The sequence below is a fragment of the Taudactylus pleione genome, unplaced genomic scaffold, assembly GCF_031769625.1.
Source record: "Taudactylus pleione unplaced genomic scaffold, aTauple2 ptg000436l, whole genome shotgun sequence".
NCBI lineage: Eukaryota > Metazoa > Chordata > Amphibia > Anura > Myobatrachidae > Taudactylus > Taudactylus pleione.
Genome location: NW_028284838.1, coordinates 386706 through 409126, shown reverse-complemented (window position 1 = coordinate 409126; position 22421 = coordinate 386706). Strand labels below are relative to the sequence as shown.

The 22421-nt window shown below is 41.7% G+C and overlaps 2 protein-coding genes across 2 annotated transcripts in view; one reads left to right on the top strand and one right to left on the bottom strand.

The window, feature by feature from the left end:
* GFM1 (G elongation factor mitochondrial 1) overlaps positions 1-22113 on the top strand; it is a 42457-nt gene extending 20344 nt beyond the window's left edge. Inside the window, exons 13-18 of the mRNA XM_088447671.1 lie at positions 3019-3101; positions 12376-12538; positions 13823-13967; positions 19039-19199; positions 19366-19419; positions 21524-22113. Coding sequence (XP_088303797.1) covers positions 3019-3101; positions 12376-12538; positions 13823-13967; positions 19039-19199; positions 19366-19419; positions 21524-21655 — 738 coding nt within the window. The 3' untranslated portion in view covers positions 21656-22113. The remainder of the gene's footprint in view (positions 1-3018; positions 3102-12375; positions 12539-13822; positions 13968-19038; positions 19200-19365; positions 19420-21523) is intronic.
* LXN (latexin) lies at positions 2820-9764 on the bottom strand. Its single transcript, XM_088447673.1, has 6 exons — positions 9525-9764; positions 8346-8408; positions 6437-6614; positions 6204-6340; positions 3844-3906; positions 2820-3270 (listed from the first exon to the last, which is right to left on the bottom strand). Exons 1-6 carry the CDS (start codon positions 9654-9656, stop codon positions 3166-3168), a joined length of 678 nt encoding a protein of 225 aa, XP_088303799.1. The 5' UTR covers positions 9657-9764; the 3' UTR covers positions 2820-3165.
* Positions 22114-22421: the final 308 nt, after the last annotated feature.

The window sequence follows — 22421 nt, the reverse complement described above, 5'->3', positions numbered from 1 at the left end:
TTCTCACTACAGATGCCAGTCTTCATGGATGGGGTGTGTTAACCGGTCATCATACTTTTCGGAAACGGTGGACAACCCAGGAAAGTAGCCTTCCCATAAACATTCAGGAGCTTCGAGCAGTGTTCAGATCACTCACTCAGGCACAGGATCTCCTCCAGGGCAGGCAGATCCAAATCCAGTCCGACATCGCGACTGCGGTAGCCTACCTCAAACTTCAGGGAGACACGCAAAGTCGGGCAGCTATGCAGGAAGTGGCAAACCTTCTGGTCTGGGCCGAAGGTCTTCCCCGGAGTCCTCAACTGGGAAGCGGACTTCCTAAGCCAGTGTTGGCTAACCGTGACACTCCAGCTGTTATGGAACTACATAACCCAGCATGCACTGCTACAGTTTTGCTATTAGGGCATGCTAAAACTGTGGCAGGGCATGCTGGGATATATAGTTCCACAACAGCTGGAGTGTCAAGGTTAGCCAACACTGTCCTAAGCCGTCGGGACATGCACGCCAGAGAATGGTCTCTCCACCTGAATGCCTTTCAACTCCTGGTGGACAAATGGGCATGCCAGACGTAGACCTCACGTCATAACCACAAGGTCCCCAGGTATGTGTCCAGGACCAGAGACCCCTCAGTCGCCTTCGTGGACGCTCTGGCAGTGAGGTTGGACTTCAATCTCGTTTACCTCTTTCCTCCGATCTCCCTCCTCCGAAGGGTTCTTTGAAAGTTCAAGCAAGAAGGCGGCACAGTGATACTAATAGCCTCAGCCAGGCCCAGGCGACATTGGTTCACCGACCTATGGAGTCTCTCCATAGACTCTCCTTTTCCACTTTCTCTATGGCAGGATCTGCTAGCGCAGGGCCCTTGCCTGTACCTGGACCTACTTCGTCTGCCTTTGACAGTGTCGCTCTGACAGTCATCCCTCTTAAGAGCCAAGGGTTTCTCTTGCTCTGTGGTCCAGACGTTGCTCAGGGCACGTAAGCCTTCCTCAGCCCGCATCTATTACAGAGTTTGGTGCTCTTACATTCAATGGTGCTCCCCCAGAGGCTATGAAACTACAGTTTTGTTTTTTTTGTTTTTAGGATCTCCCAGGTACTTGCCTTTCTCCAGGCTGGGTTAGACCTCGGCCTCCGCCTGGCCTCCCTTAGAGTTCAGGTTTCTGCTCTGTCAATCTGGTTCCAGCGAAGGATCGCTCCCCTGCCTGATGTTCTAACTAGGGATGTGCAGGCTCGGATAGGTTCGAGTTTGCACGTTGAGTTCGGATTTTTCCCTCCAAAAAAACGGAACTCAGAGGCTAAACGTCATCTTACATGGACGAACATCATCATTCCTGGACTTTTGTCCAGGAATGATGATGTTCGTCCATGTAAGATGACGTTTAGCCTCTTTCTGAGTTCCGTTTTTTTGGAGGGAAAAATCCGAACTCAACGTGCAAACTCGAACCTATCCGAGCCTGCACATCCCTAGTTAGAACATTCTTTAAGGGTGTTCTCAGTCATCAACCTCCTTTTGTCCCTCTGGTGGCGCTGTGGGATTTGTTCTTGGTTCTCCCGGCTCTACAGGCTCCTCCGTTTGAACCTCTGGACTCAGCAGAACTCAAGTGGCTGACAGCGAAGACGCTCTTTCTCCTCACTATTTCCTCTGACCGCAGGGTATCTGATTTGGCTGCACTCTCCTGTTGCTTCCCATTTTTGATCTTTCATCCAGACAGAGCTGTCCTCCGAACCAGGCCTGGGTACCTCCCTAAAGTGGTATCCTGGTTCCATTCAGATGAAGAGATTGTGGTTCCAGCCTTCCAGTCCTTGAATCAGTCTGAAGGTGAAGCCTCCTTATATGTGGTTCGTGCTTTTCGGATCTACATGGATCGTACGAATTCCTTTAGGAAATCAGATTCTCTCTCTTGTGTTGTATGGCTTTCACAAGCAAGGCTGGCCAGCTAACAAAGAGATTCTGCCTCAGCCAAATTCCCGGGTTGCCGTGTATGTCTGAAAGGTACCTAACCGGGGAGCACGTTCCCGGGTAGCCGACCCTTCAATTGACCAGGGAATTTCCCGGGACTTAAGTCCCGGGAAATTATCCTGGTTATGTCTGAATGGTGCTACCCGGGAATTTACTACTCCCGGGCTGCACTAAGCAGCTTTTACATTGATTTGGCAGCGCAGAGCGTCCTATAGGACGCTCAGCGCTGCTGTTCACCACCCCCAGCACCGGACACCCGCCGGTGGGTCTCTGCCACAGCGGTCCGCCCGCACTCTCGCTGGACCACCAGGGCACATTTAAATAATATAATAAAATGCCTGTAGTGATTGGTCGGCTGCCTGCTGCATGATGATATTAGCGGCAGCCGGAGAGGGGATAGGCTAGGAAGGGCAGAGGAGAGGCAGGTTATATTAAAACTGAAAAACCCTGCTTATGTCTGAAAGGGGTCTACCTGGGAATTTCCCGGGTAGACGCTGTAGTGTGAAAGGAGGGTCTCCACCAAATACCCGGGAATTTGTACAGGAGAAATTCCCGGGTTTGAGCAGGAAGTTTCCCGGGTCGTATGTCTGAAAAGGGGTATCAGACATAAGCGAGACCTGGGAATTTTGTCCGAGGCAGGCCAAAAACCCGGCAATCTCAGTATGTTTGAAAGGGGATAAGTGGCTACTGTTGCCTTGTTGAAGATGGATGAAGGCAGGAAAATTTGTGATTTTTATAATTATATTTAGGAAATACATTTTTCAGTGTTGAGAATGATTCAGCTGAATTTGACTTAATAGACAAATGTTTACATTTGGCCAAAACACAGTACTGAATCTATAATTTGATATATATATATATATCTGTCTACAAAATAAATGCAAAGTGCCATTAGAAATCACCTTGGTTTAGCTGTGAAGAAAGACTGTCTACATTTAAAGAAAAATAACTCTTCTCTGAGTGTACCTCAGACAATTCCAAGAATATATTTTGATGGTAGTTATGAGCAATATTTATTTGTAAACTTTATTGCACAGTTTTTACCTTTTTTTTTTTTCCCCCCTCAGCGGATGGAGAGGGAATATGACTGCCCATGTACGTTAGGCAAGCCTAAAGTTGCGTTCAGGGAGACTGTGCAGAAATCTTTGCCGTAAGTAGTATTTGGAATATTACATTTTACTTTGTTGCTGGTTTCTAAGGTACAGTAATTATTGTCAGTTGTTCCCATCCGGATTGTATTTTGGCAGCTGTTGTTGAGATTTTATTTTTAATCCTTCTGTTGGTTCCCATAACGTTTCTATAAGCCACGGAACCATTTCCTGCAATTGAGAGAGTTGTCAGTACATGAAAATCTACTTGTGTATTACACATTTACCACTTATTGATCCGTCATTTATATCTCCCTAAAGTTCGATGTAAATGTGTTGGTCAACAGGACCAATGTCTGGGGCCGGATCAGATGAGTCCTGACTGTCCTGCCCCTCTGACCGATTCACAACTAGTATGACTGGGGGGGTAGTTAGTTTGATGGAAAGGTGACCAAATGCAGACCAAGAGCTTCTATCTACAGTCTACAGTCATCTTCCCAACGTGTGAGAGGCAGATTACATTATCGGCTACTTATTCATTGTATGGGATCTCTTATCCTAAATATAATACACACAAGTGCCTCATCCTATGATCACCATGAGGAGGAAAATGTCAGAGGGGTAGTGTGGGCAAAGGTTGGAGTAATTTAAATGCAATTTGGGTATGGTATTACAAATTACATAACTGCCACCTAATCTGAAAGACCACCAGGTTTTGGGCATATTGAATCGATTCCATATCTATATTATTACTTATTTGAATTTAATTTTTTTCTGTTTCCTTTTTGCTTGCTACATACATACCTGTGTGACCATCTCATGGATCCGCATATAGTAATGGAATTCCAGGACATCGTCTTGCCTTATCTGCAGAAAGCATAGTGTTAGGGGGTTCTGTCATGTAAAATTATATAAGTTGCATAGCATTAGACTGTTATCTAATGCAGGCTAGCTATAAATCTGAATACACAGTATACTACTATCGGGCAGATCAGCCAAAAATCGTATGATGGCCCGATTATTGTACAGTGTGTATACAGGAGCTTTACAGGAGCGTTGGCTGATAAACGGCTTCAAACACTCCTGCAAAGGTTGTATTGGGAAGACAGGATTTTACGTCCTGCTTAAAAATTCTGATCCCCGCCCTCCTGATGCTATTGAAGAATTTACACGCTGAGCTAAAAATATCTTGGTGTGTACAGAGTGCACACAGATCAGATAATCGCCCTGTCGGGTCAGAGCATTTATCTGATCTGCAAGTGTTTCCAGCTTTAGTCAGATGCACATGCCAGATAGGACGGTTCATTGTGGATTTTTCTCTAGAATGGAGTTTGTCCTGCAACTGTAAATTGCAAATGCACCTTACTATTACTGTTGGACGAATTGGACCAGTCCTAGCTATTCAAGCAGCTTGCATGAGGGCGTGCTTTGTATACAGCAAGTGTTTGCATGGGCGTCAGTCCCTGACCATTGAGCTGTTGCATATACAGTACATGCCTGCAAAGCTTGGGCCTGCATAGAGGAGGGACACAGCCAAATTATCAGATGCTGTCCATATGTAGGCATCCCATTTTAACTGAGGCTGCTCTAAATCCCTGACTATCATTCTATGCTGCGCCAGTTGTGTGGGTCACTACACCATCATTATTCCCCAGAGCAAATTCTAAATGAAATGGTGAATCTCCTCCTCATGTATGTTACCCCCATGTTATGGAAGTGGTGGTGTTTACATTTCAGGAAATATACAGTTCTGTAATTTCACAACTGTTTTTTTAGAGCTGCTCCCTCCCAGATTTTTGTGAGGATATTATTTATTTATTATCATTATTATTTTCCTTTATGTAAAAACATATTACGCAGCACTGTGATGAAAATAACATTGGTTTACTGTAACTAATAGCAACCAAAATGCTTTTGTCAGCCTAGTGCAATTTAGACTATAGAACACTGATATCTTTCATTAAATATTTACCAATATATTTCTGCAAAGTGCGTCTTATTAGATAAACCTCTTATCTATCTGACAGATCTCTAGCTTGTCACAATATATTATCAATAATAATAATAATATAACATTCGGATACAACATTATACTACTCGGAGTAGATTCTGTTACCCCCCAAAATATATATATATATATATATATATATATATATATATAATACTACAAAGCAGTGGCACTCTCACGGGTCTTGTTGGCTACAAGACCCGTGAGTGCCACTGCTTTGTACTATATTGATTAGGTGTTTTACCTCTGATGGCACCAGGGCAAGGTTTTCTCTAATTACTGTGGAGTGCCAGCTTAGTGTATTGTGTACCTGTGTGTGGAGGGACATATTCGCACCAGCTGCACAGATCCCTGCCGGGCACCTAAGCTCTGCTGTCTGGCTAATAAACCTCTTTATATTATATTTTATAATTTATTTATTTTTTCTCTATACACACACTGACATATGAAATCTCAAGCTGTTACTGTTACCCAGAGTAGATAATTGAATGAATTATTCAGGAATTACCCCTGCAGTAGGTGTCCCAGAACTAGCTGTTAGGATTAATTATTAAACTCTTGGGAAAGAAAGATGTCTTCACCAGATCCTATGATATATATATATATAGATATATATATATATATATATATATACACATATATATATATATATACACATATATATATATATATACACATATATATATATATATACACATATATATACATATATATATACACATATATATACATATATATATATATATATATACATATATATATATATATATATACACATATATATATATATATACACATATATATATATATATATACACATATATATATATATATATATATACACATATATATATATATATATATATATATACACATATATATATATATATATATATATACACATATATATATATACACATATATATATATATATATATATACACATATATATATATATATATATATATATACACATATATATATATATATATATATACACATATATATATATACACATATATATATATTATAGAGACTCTTTTATAGCTTAGCTGTTGCAAAATAGAAGTTTTCACAGAGGTGTCTTCCGACCTTTGTAACGGTTACTTCATCCTTCCCCCTCACATACAGTACATGAGCAGTATGTAGGACTCACCAACTGCTTGACGTGGTCAATAGCTGCCATTCTGTAGAAGGTTCCTTCTGTGGAGTTTTGCCACTTGACATAACTTGCAGCAGCCAGTGCCAGGTGCCATATAGGCTCCATATCTGGTTTTACGTTGCCAAACTTATCTACAAGTTTATATTGCACAGAAAATATTATTACAATTTACAGGTGTTTTTTTTTTTTTCTGAATTATCATTTTCAGGTTTTAAGTAGTATATTACCTGGAATATTATCAGCAACTAGTGGTTCTGAAACATTCTTCATTCTATTGAAAAATTCTTTGTCTTTTGCTGCTGTGTAATGCTGGGGCTCAGTCTGTAGTGTGAAAGTCACTTTAGGCGGTTTGTTCTGGTCACTTGTGTAGTATAAGACTTCTGCAGTGCAGGGTATTGGAGGTTGCTGAGGTGATAATAACAAATTGTTATAGCTACTTTTACGTAACCCCTACATTGCCTAACAGTACCCCAATATGTCTTTAACCCCTTCACTGTGGATGACCAGTGGAACTCGTCTTCCTCATATAGTGTCCTTACACATCTTTACTGTAATCGGGCTAAAATGCCCCTCTCTGTGCGCCAGGTCCCATGAGATTTAATCAGCATAGTCTGCTGGTGCGCTGCCTGATGTATGAGACATATGTACATCTGTACACCTAAAATGCGAGCGACGAGTCCATCTAGTCATCCTCATCAAGGAGATCCTGATGCTGCAAAAAGATAAAATAAAAATGAACATAAATTACCCTCCACGACTGATGGCTGGATGCGGCGGGGGCTAACATATTGGGCGGTCAGGCACCGGTTCGTCTAGTGTGTACCGGCTGCCCGATATGCTGGCTTGTTGGTGTGTGTGGGGGGGGGGGGGATTTCACCAATTGCTTCACTGGGTACACATCAGAGTGCAGAGTGAGTACCCAGCTTCAACCAGTATTTTACCACTGGACCTGCATAAGGTTATTCCATAAAGTGCCTTATTTCATATAAATTGCTGTTCCAGATATTCTATCACCTTAGCACCCGGTAAAAGCTGTGGCTAGGACCATATATATGGAGTTAGTCTTGCTCTACTGCGAGGGCTTATTTATATATTCTTAGTGGGTTGTGCATACAGTGTGGTCTTCCAGCAGTCACTTTTCACATAATGATGCAGAGTGAACGGTAGTCTGTTTAGTTGTCGGGTCCTGCTTGTTTGCACTCTGCGCATGTTCTGGAGCAGTGGGTGTACATTTATGGGTGATTCACAGTCATATGCAACCCGTTTACATCTCCACTTGCAGTTGAATGGGCGTAAATGAGTGTTAACGGGGTGTTTGCATGTAGAGTGAGTTTAGTGAGGGTCTGTCAATGGAATTGGGGGCTCCGCAGAATTTTGTTTTCAGATGGATCTGTTGGATAGGGGATAGGGCTGGTGCAAGTGAGCCTTGATTAATGCTGACTGCTAAGAAACCAAGCATATGGACAGGGACGGTTGCATGAATGCGTACAAATCTAGTTCTATGCCTGCAATGCGGGAGCAATTATAACTGACTAGTGTTCAACTCCCCAATATTCTTTTATTAATTACTCTGATTAGAGACGTGCGGGTTCGGTTTTACTCAGATATATTTGGCTCTCAAAAATGGCATCTTATTGGCTATCGCGTGTTTTGGATAGCCAATAAAATAAATCTGAACTAATCCAAACTTGCGATAATTTTGTCAAAAAGAACAGAGCAAAACCGAGACCGCAAATCTCTATTAGAATGTGTTGGCACAGTCTCTTTAAAACTAATTGGCACAGCAGAAATCAGTAGGTAATATGTAATCACACTTTGATATATATACTTATCTATTTACTTGTTGTAAAAGATTGCATTATGATGTAATGCTTTTGTATATTGTCTTTGATTTAATTTGGATTACTTATTCTGCTCCAGATACATAATGCTGGCACTTGTGTCTGGAAGGAGAGGGCAGTGCCTGTGAACATAACATGGACTTGGTATTATTACTGGTCACACTGGTATAACTTGAATCTGTTGCAGTAGAAATGTTGGCTTATTGGCCAGACTGCATCACCCATCCAGTCCAGCCAGCACTGGGTGTAATAGTACATCGCCCACATTAGTCTTTACAGGATCATTTGCACTTACCTCATTCAAACTATCTTTTATAGCAAATGTGAGCAGGTATGTATTCCCCATTCCTACAATGCTCTGTAAAAGAAATGGAATAAATCTATTTTAATGCTATTTTTTTCTGGGATTTCTAAACTTCCTGTTTCTTGAGATATGTTTCATAGCTCATGTAACCAGACCATGCCATACTTACCAGTCCTCCCTGATTGTCAGGGAGATTCCCTGAAATAGAAACAATCTCCCTGAAGAGTCTAGTAATCTCCCTGATTGCACCTTACACCCATTATGTAGCTGTTAAATACTTAGAAAAAAATGATGTACACATTCAAATGGTATAATCAGTGCACTTTCCCTGCATCGGTTATTAGGCACAATGGGGGAGATGTAAGAAGCGGTATCAGTGGACATAACGTGCACTGATACCGCTTATCCCCGATGTATGATCCGGGGGATGCCCGGTAAATGTCAGGGGCACTATGTGGGCACTACAAGGGGGGGGCTACTACTGGAGGGCACTATATAAGGGGCCCTGCATAGGGGGTACCACTACTGGGGGGCACCGCATAGGGGGGGGGCGGCGGGGGGTAGTACTACTGGGGCACTATATAAGGGGTTTACTACTGGGGGCACAAGGGGCACTGCAGAGGGGGGACTACTACTGGGGGCACTACATAGGAGAACTACTACTAGGGGAACTATATAAGGGGCTTACTACTGGGGGCACAAGGGGCACTGCACAGGGGGGACCACTACTGGGGGCACTATATAAAGGGCCCTGCATAGGAGGTACCACTACTGGGGGCACTGCATAGGGGGACTACTACTGGGGGCATGAGGGGCACTGTACAGGGGGGACCACTACCGGGGGCACTGTAAAAGGGGCACTGCATAGGGGGGGCGCCAAAAAATATACTCTTACCAAAAAATTTGGGCTAGGGCCGGCCCTGATCATATGTATCAAGCGTTCCCCACATCTTAGATTGTAAGATTCTGTTTCATGTCCGTGCATGTAATTTGTATCATATACTGTTTAATATGTCCATGCTTTATAAACAAATGGTGATAAGGTGTGTTAGAAATTACACAATACAGACCTTATCGAAGAGTGAGACATTATACCTTTTTAATATGCATGTGTCTGTCTGACAATTGTGTTGTGTGCCTTGGCATCAAACCCATTTCTGTTAATCTCACCTTCTTGCTGGCACTTGCCACTGGTTGTTGATCAAAGAGTCTGTTTGGACCCGCCAATTTGTAGTTGATGTGGTCCACGGCCACCCCCGCAGCCCTGGAAGCCGGGTAATGTGAGGGGTTTATAGATTCCATGATATTGCAGCAGGTGGTGGGAGAACACAATGAATCTGCACTGATCTTACAGCGTGTGAGCTGCAGTATGGGAGGGAGTCCTATATCATTATTCTAGCTGGAATCAGGAAGCTGCACAGTGCTGACATCACAGGAAGGGTGGAGAGGGGAGCTGCTCTTAGCTGAGCTGAGATAGAAACTTTGGACTCCTGAAGATTGCCAACTTCCACCCTGAATTGCACAGTGACTTGTAAGGTTATGGTGACATTTTCTTGACTGAAACATTCTAAAGATCCAAACCATTGCAGGGAAAGAATCATTTATTGTTGTAGAGTTTTAGCTGTCATCTGATCTCAGAAGATATAATTGTGAATTCATCATTAACAAATTCATAATATTTTTATGCTCTCACAATTGCTATTTTAGACCAAATGCATGTTAGTTTGTATGAAATATGCGAATCACATGCAAATATAGATTGAAACATTTTTTAAAGCTTTACATAACTAATGATCAGTAGCAAGGAAATTAATTGAATCTAGTGGATATTTTGACTTTTTAAAAAAAAAATGTTATCAAGTGAATTTTATTAGTTTTCAAAAACAAGACTTGTTTGTATCTATTTTCAAAAAAAATAAGAAAAGATTACCCTTTTAAAGTACCTTGTGTTTATATAAAAAGTTATTGTTTTAGTTATGAAATATAACAATATCATTTTAAATATGGCATAAATCCTATACTATTTACTCTAAGATTTCGAAAAAACACACTATAGTGTATCTTTTAACATAACCGTGTATATAATCATAAAAACACTATTAGGGTAAACTTTTTATTTTTAATACAAACAAGATGAATAACACTGCATAGTGATGCTTATTACTATTAATAAAAAAATATTTTCCAAAACAATTACTGCAGTATATACTATTATCATATAGAAATTGCTTACATAATGTTAGAAGGTTGCAGGAACATGAAATACATGTTCCCTTTATTTGATAAAGATAAAATGACCAACGGACAATAAACAATTTAAATCTACTATTTGCTGATTATTAAATTTTAGTCGCGAAATAATGCATTTATTGTTTTTGCAACAAAAAACTAATAATCATGTAGTGACTTTTTATTATCATAAATGCTTATAAACGCAAAGAATGCCACAGAACATACATTAACCACTCACCTGGCACGGTTACATGGCTTTCATGGACACTGTCGCATCCCATAAGACCTTACTGTCCACCGGCTGTAAAAGAAGAAATACATTCTGCACATGTTCAGGACGGATTTCCTGCTCCGGCCTCTGCCAGTGATGTAGATGTCTGTGACCACCGACATCACTGACTAAATCGCGCCCAAGGATATGTGCGAACAGCACTCTAGGGAGGCTGCGCCATAACCAAAAGTGTGAGGAGGGGAACTTGGTTGTGTGAGGACTGGAACTCTGCGTGTCTAAAGCCCCCCATAATTAAGTGGGAGAATAAACACCCCCACCCCCTTTACCATCCTGCGGAGCAGAGTGCAGAATCTGGATCATTAAAAGCACTAGAGTACCTGCTGGACTAATGTGCAAGTGTAGTGGATTTAGTAGCTGCTAAAATAGACTGTAGGGAGGTTAGAGGAGACCCCATCTGCTCAGCGAGGAAGCCTGTCAACGTGCTGCCCCAGGATGTTCTGCGCTCAGCCCACCAAATGTTGGGAGACCCCCTGAGGCTTTAGACCTAATGGACTAAATTTAAGCCTGGCCCTCATGTCTCCCCAAATAAAGGCGGAAACAATCCTGTTAATAGAGGAAAAAACTTTTGTTGCTATATAAACTAATTTCAAACGAAGCCGTAGTATTGCCATTAATGCAAAGTCTGATTGCAGGGGAGGAATATGACAGTTGGACCCACAGGATAATATTAGGCCCAAGGCCAGACTTTAGAACCTCAGAAAGATTAGACCCATTCCACCGAGTCAAAGGCCTTGGCAGCATCTGGGTATTTTGACTTTTTGTAAGGCATTTGATATGGTATCCCACAAATGACATATGAAGCTGAAATTCCTTGAATGTGACACAAATTTATTGGAAAAGATAAAGGTTTGGCTAAAGGACAGGAAAGAGTTGTTCACAATGCTGCAGATTGTACCATTGTATCAAAGGCTGCATTGCCTCAGTGATGTGATTCATGACGGCCACCCCTGTGCTCTTCTGACATGGGCTCTCCCTTCGCACATCTCCTGTGTGGGGTCAGGTAAAAGTTGGAAAGTATGAGCCATTGGGGCAAGTTAAGGTAGTGCTGGAAGCCAGTAAAGGGCTGGGTGATCATGTCTGGGTTCTGGTATAATAATATAATCTTTAGTGATGCTACATTTTGTTTTGCAGTTTGATATAAAGTTGTGCATCACGGTTGATGAGAGTTAAATGAAATTATGATTTAGAAGAAATAAGGGAATGGACAAAAGTGTGGATTCTTAAGTATAATGCTTGAATATATAAAGAGAAGTATGTGGGAGCCACCAATTACAGATTAGAGTACCTAACAATGAATGGTAATATGTTTACAACAGAGGGATGGCACTTTGGATTTGTGGATTCAGATTATGTGAATTTAAGCAATCGGTTGGGATAGGAGTATGTATTAGTAGCAGTATAGCAATAAGAGGGGGGCTATATTGTCACTGTGTAGGCCACTGGTAAGGCCTCACCATCAGCACTGTCTGAGAGTGTTACACTCTTTTTTCTTTTCAGGTTTGATTTCACCCATAAGAAGCAGTCTGGTGGCTCAGGCCAGTATGGTAGGGTTGTTGGGTTCATTGAACCGCTCGATGATGAAAACTACACAAAGGTGGAATTTGAAGACCGAACAGTAGGAACTAATGTCCCCAAACAGTATATCCCTGCTGTGGAGAAAGTAAGCCAAAGACAAATGTCATTTTATTATAAATATCAGCATGCATATCAGAGGCATATGTCGGGTGGCATTCACTGACACTACAGTATATAAACAAAAAGGCTGGAGAAAGCCCTCCTCCTGTGTTTGTATGTTAGGCAATTAGGAGGATAAGGTAAAACATTGATGTCATGCATTGCTATAAGCTGGGTACCAATACAAGACAGACCAGTACAGCAGCAGTAAATTAGCAACTTCCAAATGAATTCCTGAATAAATAGCTGTTCAGACGTTCTAGGAAATGTAAGGCCATGGAGGGAAATGTTCCTCTGCATGATGGAGGTGGGATGAGCTGATGAGCTTCACAGTTGTTGAAAAGTAATCTTTCTATATAATCAGTATTGTCACTAGGGGGAGCTTGTGGCACAATCCAGAGCTCTTTCTGTGCAGCGTTATACACTACAATCCTGCCCTAATGATGTATTGTTTGTATATTCTGTTGTTCAGATGAGCGCCTAATTGTTCTCCCAAGTTTTGTCAATCAGTGCATATAGAGAATGGAGTCTTGGGAAGCCGCCGGCATTTCAATCCCATTCCCCTAAATACTACATATATCTAAAGAAATGAACCTAAAAAAGCGAAGTGCAAACATTTCTCTAAAAGCAAGAACTCCACCTAAAATATTTTTATGTTTTTAAGAACAAAAAAAAACACAAAACATGGGAGTTAGGTGGGAAGAAACATTTGCATTTAACTACTAAACTTAATGTATCGAGTAACCAGGAGCGTAGCCAGATCTTTGTGGGCCCCATAGCAACATTTTAAAGGGGCCCCTCCTAGACACTTTTCTCTCTCCACAGCAGCTGTTCATTTTATGCGCTATAGTAGTGCTCTAGTTCATTTTATAACCTATAGTGGTGCCCTAGTTAATGTTATTCCCCGTACTAGTGTCCTAGTTCACATTATATGGCACAGTGACCCCAGTTCATATTATGTCACAATGTAGTGTCCCAAGATAACAATATGCCACACTGTAATGCTGCCAGTACACATGCCACACAGTTCCCCCAGTTCACGTTTTGTCTCACAGTGCTTAGCAGGCAATTCTGGGAACCTAGTAGACAACTTTATGACCTGGATTGGATTGAGTCAGGCCCCAGAGGTGGGCCCCCTAAGTTTCTGGGCTCCATAGCAATAGCACTCCATGCACCCACTATAGCTATGCTCATCCATGTAACTACCAGCAAATATGCACCTTTATCAGTAAGTGCTGTTTTTATGAGATGCATAATGTGTTGTTTGAAGGGTTTCCGTGATGCTTGTGAGAAAGGGACTCTTACTGGACACAAAGTTTCTGGCATACGCTTTGTCCTGGAAGATGGTGCTAATCACCTTGTGGATTCCAATGAAATATCCTTTATCAGAGCTGGCGAGGGAGCCGTAAAACAAGGTATTAAGGCCTTTCTGTATGTGTGTCTTTAAGCCATTTATTAAAGGTTTTGTCCTGTTTGTTCTGCGTAACTCTCCTGTTATGACTTATGGCGTATTTCCATATCTTCGAATTTCTAGTGTCTGGAGTATGTGATCATTACCTAGGTATCTGTTCTCTTCATGAGATTGGAGCCTAATCTTTTAAGACACTCTCTAAAATGGAAAAGGAGAATAAGTCTGTTCTCTGCAGTAGCCTGTAAAGTTTGTAATTGGGAGTATATTTCTTAAGCTAGCCACACACTAGACCAACTTACATCCAACCAGCCAACTAGTTGATTGGTTGGAATGAAAATCTGGTAAGGAATGAAAGCAAATGACAATCAGCAATTTGCTCCCAAACGCCGGAAAATGGACTAAAAACTGTTGTTTGAACAAATTGTTTAGATCAAACATTTAACAAACTTGTCTGAACGTCCATTTTCATCTGTTTTCTGGCATTTAGGAGCAAATTGCTGATCATCATTTACTCCCATACGTTACCAGATTTTCATTCCAACCAATCAACTAGTTGGATGGTTGGATGAAAGTTGATCTAGTGTGGCCAGCTTTAGACTTCTGAATTGTACCAGTGCTATAAGTATCTTCCTTTATCATCCATATGGGGGATGCCATTACTTCTGGGTTATGCATAGTGTGGTGTGGAGTCAGACACTAGCTAATTGAATACTGGCTCCCACCCCCTATTTAGCCCCTCCCCTTCCTCCCTAAGCTCAGTCTTGTTTTTAGTACCTTGGAGTAAGGCACTGGCTATGTCCTAGCATTTATTTAGGTTTTATTTCTTTATTTTAATGTTTGATTTGGGTGCTTAGTTCCTGGCAACAGGTAACAACTCCCTCTCTGCTAGTGCTTATCTAGATAGAGGTTTGTGTGAATCCTGTATCCCACTCTAAAGACTGCCCCTGAGAGAGGCACCAAACTACATAGTCCCTGGGGGTCTCTCTCCATGCTACACACACATCTGAGGGGGCTACAGGCAAAGAGAAGGTAAGCTTTTACAATTATCTATAAAATACCTGCTTGCCTTTATGTACTGCTTCCCCGCACACTGCTTGTGAGCAGATTGGCTGGGTTTCTTATTACTCGCAGTGTAGAGCCGGCATGTCTCACACCTCCCCAGGGCTTTTAACAGCACCACGGCGCTTTCAGTTCCTGACCGTTACCGGTGTAAGGAATTGCAGAGCAGCAACACGCTGCTAGGCTTTTGTGGCGATAGGGGCTTTGATGGGTCCCAGGACGCAGCGCACTGCACGTGTCAGCGCGCTGTGGATGGCGTCATAATTTCGGGCTGCAGTGTTCTCCGGGGAACTCCGGAGGCTATAATTGTAGTAGGTGTTCTGAGTGAAGCAGGACGCTGCCCGGCCACGCCTCCCCTAAGTATTTTCTAAGGCAGTTGATCAGTATAGCATACAACATCAGCGTCTGTCTGGGAGTTCAACAGATTACAGGGGGATGGCTGAGTATTACCTAAGATAAGGAGGCTATTAGGATTATACTTGTGTGTTAACCTGTTTATATATATATATATATATATATATATATATATATATATATATATATATATATATATATATATATATACAGACACAGTACCAGTCAAAAGTTTGGACACACCTCCTCATTCAATGGTTTTTGTTTATTTAAATAATTTTTCACATAGTAGATTAATACTGAAGACATCAAAACTATGAAAGAACACATATGGAATTATGTTGTAAACAAAAAAGTGTTAAACAAATCAAAATATGTTTTATATTTTAGATTCCTCAAAGTAGTTCCCTGGGAAAAATGGTGGCTTCTTTCGAAGCTGTTCCTTTCACCAGATTTCATGCCTGACCTCTACAAAACCAATTACTACTTCGATGGGTAAATCCAGATTCTCGATGAAACAGGCAGATGTCCAGATTATCACTGTAGACCCGGCAGTCTGTCTGGCGGTGGCTACAGGATACAAATCTGAACAGAAGTTGCCAATTGTCAGTAAAAAAATTGGACCATTGTCACCACAGATGCCAGCCTAACAGGCTGGGGGGGGGGGGGGTGTTGGTTCTAGACAGACACTTGCAGGGTCTTTGGTCTGTCCAGGAAGCCTCTCTTCCCATCAATATACTGGAATTAAAGGTAATTCGACATGCATTGATCCAGGCTCAATACCTTCTGAGGAATTTACCAGTGCGAATCCAATCTGACAATGCCACAGCAGTTGCTTACATAAACAAGCAGGGTGGCACACGCAGCTGGCAAGCAATGAGGGAGGTTTCTCACATCATTCACTAGGTAGAAAATTGGGTTCCAGCTATTTCAGCAATTCACATTTCAGGGGTGGACAACTGAGAGGAGGGCTTCTTAAGTTGCCACAGTGTGCACCCAGGGGAATGGGATTTACACCAGGAGGTGTTTGCAGAAATCGTTGCCAGATGGGGGATCTCCAGACCTAGATCTAATGGCTTCTCGTCTAAACAAGAAACTTCCAAGGTACGGATCTCGGTGCCAGGATCCTCAGGCATCTCTGGTGGATGCCATGACAGCACCTTGGGTGTTTCAGCTGGGATACATCTTTCCTACTCTGGTAATGTTGCCAGAGGTAATTAGGCGGATTCGATCAGTTGCACGGCCGGTCATTCTGGGGGCTCCAGACTGGCCGTGCCATCTTCAGAACATGTTGGCAGATGTTCCATATCGTCTGCGTCCAGATCTGTTACTTCAGGGTCCATGCCATCACACAGATTTGTTTCGCTTGGCTTTGAGGGCATGATTCTTGAATCCATTAATTTAAGGGCCAAAGGGTTTTCAGAGTCTGTGGTGAAAATCATGATACAGGCTCGCAAACCAGTCGCTTCCCAGATTTATCATCTGATATGGAAGTTATATATTTCTTTGTGTGAACAACACAAGTTCAAACCTGAACGGTTCAGAATGTCTCGCATCTTGTCTTTTCTACAAGAGGGCTTGGTTAAGAGTCTTAGATTGTCCTCTCATAAGGGACAAATTTCGGTCCTGTTGACCATGTTTCAAAGGAAATTGGTCTCCATTCCAGAAGTTCAGCAGGGTATTCTTCGCATACAGCCTCCTTATGTTCTGCCAGTCCCACCTTGGGACTTGAATTTAGTTTTGGAGGCACTTCAAAAGGCTCCATTCGAGCCTTTGGAGTCTATAGAATTGCGATACCTTACTTTGAAGGTTCTTTTGCTTTTTGGCCATCCTCGGCCAGAAAGTTATCTGAGTTTAGTGGCTCTTTCCTGTAAATCTCCGCTTCTCATTTTTTGTGAGGATAGGGTAGTGTCATGCACTAAGGGCAATATTCAATTACATCTGAAAAGTCTGTTGCCGGACTTTTCGCCGACATCGGAGGTTTTGGGTGCGATAAAGTATTGCTCTCGTCCCCACGTATCCCCGTATTCAATTCCAAATCAGCAAAAACGGTACCCGGCGAAGACTAAGTGAGCGAAAAGTGGTAATTTTTGGGGAAATCAGCCTGACACCCCCTTAAAGATGCTGTGACATGAGGGTTCACTATGGGTACCCCCGAATAGCCCTGCTGTGAAGGTATTTTGGGTCTTTAAATGGTATCAATAGGTGCTGTTAGCCTCTTTTGAATAAGTGATGAAGAATAGCATTTAGCAAGGTTTTTTGGGAAAAGTGAATAGTCCCAGCAAATTTGGGGTACATGAAAATGGGTGCAAGCATATTTTAAAGTGGCTAATATGAACTTTTAAAAATCGTTAAAAATCCACCTGCCGCAACCACTGCAATAAACAAAACACCTGTGGCATACTTGGGGACCCCCCAAGTCTATTTCGCTAGTTTAGAAGTTTGTCCCCCAACTTTGGTTTTTATTGCCCCCCCAAAAAAGTACTTTTTTGGGGTGTCCTGGGTAACTTTAAAAAAATTTTTTGACAGTTTTCTTTGGGTAACCGTCCAAGGGCTGATGGGTGGTTTCTGGAAGTATGTACCCCAAAACCCCATTTCTGCACTTTTTTCCGACACCTATTCATACTGTAGGTGATACTTTTTTTGCAGGGTTCGAACCATTGACTTTCCGCACCGGTGAAAAGTCTGAAGAATTCAATACGGGGAAAAGTCCATATTGGCGAAAATTACGTCATCGGCGAAAATGTATCGCCGAGAACGCCTTTTCACCGGCAATTGAATATGGCCCTAAACCTTTCTTTCTTCCAAAGGTGTTATCAGCTTTCCACATTAACCAGGATATTGTCCTTCCTGCTTTTCGCCAGGAATCAGTAACTAATGAAGATTCTGCCTTAGCACTGTTGGATGTGGTACGTGCATTACGCTTTTACTTGGACCGCACTGCATCTTTGAGGCGTACAGAATCCCTGTTGGTGATTGATGCACCAAAAAGAGACTGGCCTGCCTCGAAAGGTTCCGTCGCTAGATGAGTCACTTCTGCCATTAGACAGGCATATTTGTGCTCTAATGTGACTGTTCTGGCCTCAATTCGGGCCCACTCGGCTGTCTGAGCCTCTTGGGCTATACGGCATGGTGCCTCGGTTGAGCAGCTGTGCAAAGCAGCTACCTGGTCATCCGTAAGCACTTTTACAAAATGTTACCGCTTCCATACATTTGGGGCAAGGGAAGCCAGTGTTGGGCGGAAAATGCTTAGAGTGGACTGTTCTGACGCAATCCCCCCCCACCACCCCCCCCCCCTTTAATTGGCTTGCTTTGGTATATCCCAAAAGTAATGATGGATGATTAAGGAAATTCTATTTCTACTCACCCCAAAATCTCTTCCTTGGAGTCTATCTGGGGGATGCAGCGATCCCTCCCTTGTTTGGTTTCGTACAAGTTACCTGTTGGTCTCTGGTTTCTCAGTTCTTCCGTGGGGATTTTTCCAGCTTTGTTAAACATAGACTGAGCTCAGGGTGGCAGTGGAGGGGTTATATAGGGGGTGGGAGAGAGTTTTTAATTAGCTAGTGTCCAACTCCACACCTCAGTATGCATAACCCAGAAGTAACGGCATTAAGGTTTTAGTATTTATGATTTTTACTATTAATGTGCATTTATTTACTCAGCTTTGGAGCAGGCAACAATATCCATCCTGGAACCAATAATGTCTGTAGAAGTCAATGCACCAAATGAATTCCAAGGGCTTGTGATTGCTGGCATCAACCGCAGACATGGAGTAATTGTAGGCCAAGACGGAGCAGAGGACTATTTTACACTATATGCTGATGTAAGTCAATCTGTGTTTACAGCCCTCATTGAAACTGTAGTGCACAAGAGACACTCATTAGTTATTACATGCTTTATCATGTTCTGATGCACTACAGTAACTGAATAGTTGGATTGTCGTTGTGTATTTGATCTGCAATATTGTGATATCTTACTTTGTTTTGCAGGTTCCACTTAATGATATGTTTGGCTATTCAAGTGAACTGCGATCTTGTACAGAGGTTTGTATTTTATGTCTCTGATATTGACTTCTATCAAAAACAAGGCTGGATTGAATAATAACCTTTACTGTGTTGCACTTCTGCAATATTTATGGTCTGAAAAGCCGATTAGACAGAGTAGTTCTTTTTCATGTAGTGCTTAAAAATGCAGTAAATATCTCTTTAGGGAAGAAGTCAGGTCACTGCTTTGCTAGCCTATTCCTAAGGGTAGTTGTGTTGTGGAAGGGACCCAGCTAGTGGGCAATTCTGTCTTCCAAGATCAGCATCCTGATTCCCCCCATTTACCTGTGGTTTGGGGCAGGGGTGGGCGGGGGGCTTTTGGAGGTTTTCTGACTTGTCCCCCAGAGGTACCTAGGTTGTTCCTGTGTTATTTCAGGAAAAATGACAGCAGCCAAATGGGGTATAAAGGGAGAGTTAAATATATTTAAAAGTGCCTTGGATCTTCACTTCACTTGCTTTAGCCCAATGTTCCTGTGTTCCCAAAGGATGAAGAAGAAATATATTTACTGTAATCACAGTGAGATTGCTCTTCTGTATAAATATATACAGTTCTTACAAATTGTAGGCTATGTATATGAATGACATGGGTATTTTTGGTGGTATGCTTTCTGCATATTGACAATTATGTCAACATGCAGAAGTTGGCAAGAGAATGTCAGCAGGTATATACAAACAAAGTTAAAATGCAGCTTAAAGGATTTTAACAGTATTGGCATAACTGTAAACATGCGGCAGTATACTGTACACAGTAGAACTGTAAACATGCTGCAGTATACCGTACACAGTAGATCTGTAAACATGCGGCAGTATACTGTACACAGTAGAACTGTAAACATGCTGCAGTATACCGTACACAGTAGATCTGTAAACATGCTGCAGTATACCGTACACAGTAGATCTGTAAACATGCGGCAGTATACTGTACACAGTAGAACTGTAAACATGCTGCAGTATACCGTACACAGTAGATCTGTAAACATGCGGCAGTATACTGTACACAGTAGAACTGTAAACATGCTGCAGTATACCGTACACAGTAGATCTGTAAACATGCGGCAGTATACTGTACACAGTAGAACTGTAAACATGCGGCAGTATACTGTACACAGTAGATCTGTAAACATGCTGCAGTATACCGTACACAGTAGATCTGTAAACATGCGGCAGTATACTGTACACAGTAGAACTGTAAACATGCTGCAGTATACCGTACACAGTAGATCTGTAAACATGCGGCAGTATACTGTACACAGTAGAACTGTAAACATGCTGCAGTATACCGTACACAGTAGATCTGTAAACATGCTGCAGTATACCGTACACAGTAGAACTGTAAACATGCTGCAGTATACCGTACACAGTAGATCTGTAAACATGCGGCAGTATACTGTACACAGTAGAACTGTAAACATGCTGCAGTATACCGTACACAGTAGATCTGTAAACATGCGGCAGTATACTGTACACAGTAGAACTGTAAACATGCTGCAGTATACCGTACACAGTAGATCTGTAAACATGCGGCAGTATACTGTACACAGTAGAACTGTAAACATGCGGCAGTATACTGTACACAGTAGATCTGTAAACATGCTGCAGTATACCGTACACAGTAGATCTGTAAACATGCGGCAGTATACTGTACACAGTAGAACTGTAAACATGCTGCAGTATACCGTACACAGTAGATCTGTAAACATGCGGCAGTATACTGTACACAGTAGAACTGTAAACATGCGGCAGTATACTGTACACAGTAGATCTGTAAACATGCTGCAGTATACCGTACACAGTAGATCTGTAAACATGCGGCAGTATACTGTGCACAGTAGAACTGTAAACATGCGGCAGTATACTGTACACAGTAGAACTGTAAACATGTCGGCACTGTATAATGCTTTAAGCCTCATTTTAACTTTGTCATTCTCCTGCATGTTGATGATATATAGTGATGAACAAGTGTATGTATTCCTTTTTGTTATGTTTTATTACTTCTCTTACCTTCCCTTTCATAATATTTTACATTAAGCATGTGGCTTTAAGTATTATACAGGTAATAAAACCATTTAGCTTTCATAAATGCTAATTCTTTTTCTTTGTTTAGGGGAAAGGTGAATACACAATGGAGTACAGCAAGTACCAACCTTGTTTAGCTAATACCCAGGAAGAACTGGTTAACAAATATCTGGAAGCCACTGGGCAACTTCCAGCAAAGAAAGGAAAATACAAGAACTGACCATGTTTATTATGATCCGCCGCCGATCTGAACCCATCTCTGTTTTTATCTGACAGATCATCGATTTTCTGCTGTTCGGTTTATATTTTAGGACTTTCTGGAGTCTGGTTACAGCAGATAGGACAGTTCATTGTTGGTTTTTGTGAAACCCCTTGAACGTGTAACACAGTTTTAGAACACAAAATTCCTGTGTGGATCTGGTTAAGGATGAAGCTATTGTATAAATTAAGCAAATACTTTAGCTTAATTAAAAATAGTCAGTTCACCCTCACTCATTGGCAGTTCACTAGGTGCTGTTGAACTGTCTGGTGTAATATATTAAGTGATGTAGAGTAATAGCTTCTCAGAGAACCGTAAGTTACTTCTAACTGGCCTTGCTGTAATACTGAAGCTTTTCACACACTGTAAGAAAACAGCCAAGCTCAATGTCCAATCACGGAATAAAGAACATTAATACATGCGTGGCCATTTTACTGTTCTTATTATTTACTGTGCGTTTATGAATTGTCCGTCTAAATATGTATTTTTCAGCAGTGTCCAATGTTTATGTAGTCTGTGTCCGGAATCACCCTACAGTCTGGTCTGTTATGTTTTAGTTAATTTTATGTATGCAGATTGCAGCTGCAGGTTCCCTGCCTTTACCTTCAGTGGGTAAATAAGTAATTTCTATTATCATAAGTTCAACCAACTTGTCATAGCCATCCGTGCTTTCCATTTATTAATAGCGTATGACTGTTTTCAGGGTACAGCACATGTCTAAATGCAT